General features: G+C 51.1%; 1 protein-coding gene across 2 annotated transcripts in view; it reads left to right on the top strand.

The window, feature by feature from the left end:
• The first annotated feature begins 671 nt into the window (after nucleotides 1-671).
• The window catches only part of ADCY9 (adenylate cyclase 9), an 83,838-nt gene continuing 78,193 nt past the window's right edge, over nucleotides 672-6,316 (top strand). For both annotated transcript variants that reach the window (XM_059484221.1, XM_059484220.1), the window contains exon 1: nucleotides 672-2,573. In XM_059484221.1, the coding sequence (XP_059340204.1) occupies nucleotides 875-2,573 (1,699 nt within the window). In that variant the 5' untranslated portion in view covers nucleotides 672-874. The remainder of the gene's footprint in view (nucleotides 2,574-6,316) is intronic.

Genomic DNA, 6,316 nt, shown 5'->3' with positions numbered 1-6,316 from the left:
TGGTGAAGTGCATGTTGTCTGCGCATGGCAAATGTCAGCCGGTGGGGAGGGCGGTGGCGGGGGCAGCCCGGGAACCCCGGCGCTCGGCCCCGCGGACTGTCCCCGCTAAGGTGCCGCCCGGCCCCCGCCACCCTCGCTGTCCCGTCCCTGCCTCACGGAGAGCGATATTGACATCACGCCCGTCCCTGTCTGAGGGGACCGTCCCCGCTCCTGCCCGCGACCCTCGCACTGAGGCGGGAAGTGTGTGTTTGTGTGTAGGGGGGGGGCGCGCTCCCGCCGCGCCGCCGCGCCCAATTGGCCAGCGGGGGCGCGCTCCCGCAGCCCCCCCGAACCCCCCCCCGCGCCGTGAGGAAGATGGTGGCGGCCGCTTGAGCGCGTCCCCGCGCTCCCCTTCCTCCCCTCAGACGGGCGGGCGGGCGGAGCAGAGAACAGTGGCTGCTGCTGCCGTCCCGGCTGGGCGGGCGGCTGAGGGCGGGAGGCGGCCCCTCGTCGGCGGCCGTGCGGGGAGGAAGCGGCGGGCAGCTGCAGCCGACATGGAGGAGCGGTCCCCTCCCGGCGGGGGCCCGACGTCCCCCCCGCGGGGCTGAGCCAGCGGCCCGCCCGCCCCGCGCCTCGGGAGGGCTGCGGGGGAGCGGGGCCGGCGGCGGGCGGCGGCAGCCCCGGCCCGGCTCGGCCCAGGCGAGGGGACTATGCGGGGCAGCCCCGGCGCGCAGTGTGCGGAGCCCGGCGAGCGGCCGATCGCCGCGGCGCTGCCCGGCCGCCCCTACGCGGCGGGGACCGGAGGAGACTAGAGGCGACTCTGCGAGGAGCCCGGTGGCTTCGGCAACCCCAGAGACCCAAGTCCGGCGCGGGCTCTTGAGGAGGAATTGACAACATGGCTTCCCCACCGCACCAGCAGCTGCTGCATCACCACAGCACCGAGGTGAGCTGCGACTCCAGCGGGGACAGCAACAGCGTGACGGTGAAAATCAACCCCAAGCAGCACCAGGGCTGCACCTCTTCCAAGCACTGCAAGTACAGCATCTCCTCCAGCTGCAGCTCGGGGGAGTCGGGGGGCGCCCGCCGAGCCGGCGGAGCGGGCGGCACTGGCTCCGGCCTCCGCCGGCAGAAGAAGCTGCCGCAGCTCTTCGAGAGGGCCTCTTCCAAGTGGTGGAACCCCAAGTTCGACTCCAACAACCTGGAGGAGGCTTGCATGGAGAGATGCTTCCCGCAGACGCAGCGCAGGTTTCGCTATGCCCTCTTCTACATTGGCGTGGCCTGTCTGCTCTGGGGCATCTACTTCGGCATACACATGAGAGAGAAACAGATTGTTTTCATGGTGCCGGCTCTGTGCTTCCTCCTGGTATGTGTAGCTTTTTTTGTGTTCACTTTCACTAAGACTTATGCCCGCCATTACGTATGGACTTCGCTGATACTCACCCTCCTGGTGTTTGCTCTGACCCTCGCTCCGCAGTTCCAGGCTCTGAAGCCTGTCTCAGGAAGTGGTGACATGTCCAACCGGACTCTCCCGGCAGATCCCACGGACACTTGTCTTTCTCAAGTGGGCAGTTTTTCTATGTGTATTGAAGTGCTCTTGTTGCTTTACACAGTGATGCACTTACCCCTGTATTTAAGCTTGTTCCTGGGACTGTCGTACTCGGTCCTCTTCGAGACCTTTGGTTATCACTTCCGTGATGAGAACTGTTTCACACCTCTGGGAGCTGGTGCGGTTTACTGGGAGCTGTTGAGTAAAGCCTTCCTGCACATCTGCATCCACGCCATCGGTATTCATTTATTTATCATGTCCGAAGTCAGATCAAGAAGCACATTCCTGAAAGTGGGGCAATCCATCATGCATGGAAAAGACTTGGAAGTGGAAAAAGCCCTGAAAGAGAGGATGATTCATTCTGTTATGCCAAGAATAATAGCCGATGACTTAATGAAGCAGGGGGATGATGAAAGTGAAAACTCCATCAAACGTCATTCCACCTCAAGCCCCAAAAACAGGAAGAAGAAGCCCTCCATACAGAAAACCCCCATAATATTCCGTCCCTTTAAAATGCAGCAGATCGAGCAAGTGAGCATTTTGTTCGCGGATATCGTCGGCTTCACGAAAATGAGCGCCAACAAATCAGCCCACGCCCTGGTGGGACTCCTGAATGACCTCTTCGGACGCTTTGACCGTCTGTGTGAGGACACTAAATGTGAGAAGATCAGCACTTTGGGAGACTGTTACTACTGCGTGGCCGGCTGCCCTGAGCCCCGGGCAGACCATGCCTACTGCTGCATCGAGATGGGCTTGGGGATGATCAAAGCCATCGAGCAGTTCTGCCAGGAGAAGAAAGAAATGGTGAACATGAGAGTCGGTGTTCACACCGGGACAGTCCTGTGTGGCATCTTAGGCATGAGGAGGTTCAAGTTCGATGTGTGGTCCAACGATGTCAATTTGGCCAATCTGATGGAGCAGCTTGGGGTGGCTGGCAAGGTCCATATTTCGGAAGCTACTGCCAAATATTTGGATGATCGCTATGAAATGGAGGATGGCAAGGTGGTTGAGCGCGTCGGTCAGAGCGTGGTAGCCGACCAGTTAAAAGGTACGTGTTTTTATTTTGTGCTTGTTTTTCTTTTGCGAGGTAACAGAGTTGCCCCGGTGCCTGCTCTGTGCTTGCTGACCGTGTTTTACATTTAACTCAGTGTGCTGACGATCACAAACACCGGGGGAATTACAGGATAAAAGATGCCAGGGAGATAAGCGTGAGAGATCATCTGTGGTACTCAACGTAGGCTTTGAAACTCAGCGCTCCTTCTGAGAGTGTTGCTTTGCAGGGAGGAGAAGGTTCATGTGTTTGCTGTCTGCGAGAGGTTTTTGTTTTACTGTTGTGTGTCATCCTTTAATTCTGTAAGTAAACTTGTTAATTGACTTCATGTGCCATACAGAGAGCATATGTGTTTTGCAAAATTATGTATATCTGTGAAAAGGTTTTTTTTTGGCATCAGGAGAGTTGGGACTGAGAAGGCATTTGGGAAAAATGACAGCTGGATTCACAGAAAGAAATGAGCACTGTAGATTTGGCAGTTTGATATGGCAAGTTGTTGCAGTTTGGAGTTAGGCTGGAAAAAGTTACTCAGGTGGCTCAGTGAGCTGGCAGATGCTCTCATTTCTGCAGCTCAAGGGATCTGGGGATGAAATGGCAAATTTGCCTTTTGGAGAAGAAAATTAAGGATCCTTCGGTTCCCTTTGGTTAAAAGTCTGATTTTCATTTTTCTGCAATGTTCATTTTGAAGGGAAACTCCTGGCTGCTTTCTAGCAGCACTTAGAGGCGCGTGCAGGAGGGTTGTACGAGCTGAGGGTTTAATTGGCTCTTTTGTCAAAGCTGTGTCTCTCCAGTGCCCTGCCTTTGTCTCACAGAGAGATTGTTGTCTGCAGTGCTCCCAGGCCAAGGTGGGGAGCAGATGGATCTGAATGGGAGTGGAATATGTAACGAACCCTGGCATGCCCTGTGAGTTTATTTGTTCTGCTTATAAAAATACCCATTTTGATGAAGTAACTTGAAAAACTGAGTGGAAGAACCCGAAGGAGTCATAAACTGGCATAGTGATGGAGGAAGGAGATATTTGTGGCAACAAACACAAAAGGAGGCCGGGATGGTGGTGGAAAGGTCAGTGAGTAAGGACGTGGGGACAGCACTGCAGAGCAGTGGTGGCAGTGGCAGCTGCTTGCCCCTGGCAGGTGCTTGTTTTGATGTGACACAAAAACTTATTTTTGGTGAGCGAGCTGTCTGCCTGCATAGGGCAGCGTGGCTGCAGCAGGAGCCTCCCAGGCAGCAGCGACATCAGCTGTGACATTGCTGCCTGGGGGCCACGGGGCTGAAGCAGATGTGTGTCCCTGGGCTTGGGCTTTCTGCTTGGCTCCTAAAATACCGATTCACTGAATTTCTTTGGGAAGTGTTGACACTGATGGATTTCAGTGGGAGTGTGCTTTCAAGAAAACAGCATAAGATGTAACCTCGTTGTTACTCTAAGATGAGTTTTGCTGTTCTAATGGAAATAGATTGAACAGGTTGTAGAGGAACAGCCCTGTGATACTTCCCCCTTCCATGTACCTTTACAGCCAAATGCAGTGTGAAGGCTGTGTTGTAGCTACAAATAAAATTCAATATTTTTGCTGCATTTATTACTGTCCTCAATATTAGTCCCAAACTGACATGAACTTAGCTGTGGAGACTGCTCCTAAATATTCTTATTTATTTGTTTATATTTTCTAGGAGATCACAAGAGCACTGTGTAGAGCAATTATACCACATGCCAGCAGTGGGTTTTTCATGGTCTTTCTCAGACTTCTGTTCTGTCCTTGGTTGCCATTTATCACGAGAGGGCACAGGCTGCTCTGGCTCCTCAGTACAGAGGTTTGGATTTTGCAGCTCTGAATGCCTTTCACAGCTCCTGCTTCAGCCAGGGTACTACAGATGGACAAACTGACATGCAGTCTAGATAAGATGAGATTTGCTTTGTGAACTGACATTTAATGGTCTCTTCTTACCCTGAAGTGTAGCTACGAAAGCAGCTGGAGCATGTGGTAAGAATTACTTTAACAAGGAATATGGGTTGGGCTTTGCTTTTTCCCCATTTCACTTCTGTATTTTTTTTTTTTTTTGGTAGAGCTGTAATCAGCTGCCATTTCTTACCAATGTCTTATGCAGTTATAGAAATCAGAGGCTGTGTGTGTTTCTAAGCCAAGCAGACCTTTGCCATGACTTTGCCCTTAGCCACAGGTTTGTAGCACACTTAACTCTGTTCCCTCCCTGCCCAGACCCTCAGGCGATGTGGTAGTTAGTGGGTGCTTCAGAGCTGCCCATTTTTCCTGTTTCCTCAGAACTTTGTTCTGCAGCCAGATTACTCAGTTTATAGGTAAATGCCATCAGGGGAAAAAAATACATCAAAGGCAATGATAAAAGCCATCAAACAGCAGTGCCAGGGGCTGGTGTGTAGGATCTGCTGCAGGGGAGGGTTTTGTTAGGGAGCAGCTCTGAGATTTAATAAGGAAAACTGAGATTTCACCTCTTAATTAATTGATCTCTGCCAAGCACCTGCTCAGTTCTGTGAATGGAGGTGCTGTTAGGAAGCTTTGCTTTACTGTTTTCCCTGAAAATCTGTTGATAGTAGCAATAGAGAAGAGGAAGTTTGTAGTGGTTGTTTAATTATCTCATACTCTGTACTCTCTTCAAGTATAAAAGTGCTGTACAGATAGCACACATAAGCTTTGTTTCCCTACCAGTACTTCAATTCTCAGCTTCCTTTCAACCTTTGATATCTTAATTATATCCTATTTTTGATGCTGTATGTCTAGTGTATTATCTCTTAATTGTCTGAGCTGCAGCAGCTGTAGCTATCTTTGAGGCTGAGTCAACAGGAGCAAGTAAACTCTTCAAAGAGCAGAAGTAGGAGGTGCTGAGCACACCATGTCCACGTTCTGCACACTTCAGGACTTGCACCTAACACTGCTTCTGGAGCAGCTCTTGGAACAAAAGCCCCTCTGTGGCTGGAGCGTGCCAGGCTGCTCCTTTGGCTGGCTTCACCCCCAAGGAATCCAGGTACAGCTCTCCAGGGTGTGGGGGAATCACTTGGGAAACTGCTTCAAAACCCTGCTCCCCATTCCCTTTGAAGCACTCAGCTTCATGTGCTCCAAGTTGTCCTAGTGCTGCTCTTCCTGGATTTGGAGATGAGGCAAGACTCAATTTCTTTCTGGAATCTTAGGATGGGAGTATCTTATCTTCCTCCTTTGCTTCCTTGGCTCCTTAGTGCAAGCAGGGAGGCCCTGGTGTGTTCCCTGCAGTTTCTGACTTTGGAATTAAATAGATGGTGTCTAGAAGAAATGAACAAGGAGAGCTTACCAGTGATGCCTTGCAAAAAAATTTGCCTATTTCTGACTGCTCTATGTTTTAAGATTCCTTAGATCCCTGTTTTCACAGTACCTGATCCCCTTGGATGTGAAGGGAGTGCAGGAGAGTTTTGCAGGGAAATTTTTGAGATCCACAGATAAACCCCAGCCATCAGTCCAATTATATCTTCCATAATAATTTTCCTGTAGGATTTGAGACAATCCACTTTTTCTGTTTTCTTGCAGAGCTTCCTAGCAAATAAATTTATTGAGGATTGTGAGATACTGAGAGTCACATAACACAGGTTAATGTGTCCCTTTTGAGCTCTGGAGGCAGAGATCTCTTGGGATAGAAAAACTTCTGCTTATGGAAATATTTTTGTTTTGCTCTGTTCTTCTTGGTTGTTTGCATTTCTCTTTCTTGTTGCTTGGGAGGTCACAATATTGCTATTTACCAGC

Source organism: Ammospiza nelsoni, chromosome 17 (assembly GCF_027579445.1).
Source record: "Ammospiza nelsoni isolate bAmmNel1 chromosome 17, bAmmNel1.pri, whole genome shotgun sequence".
In the NCBI taxonomy this organism is placed as follows: Eukaryota; Metazoa; Chordata; class Aves; order Passeriformes; family Passerellidae; genus Ammospiza; species Ammospiza nelsoni.
Note: the sequence above shows the minus strand (reverse complement) of the source record. Positions and strands in the feature narration are given on the sequence as shown.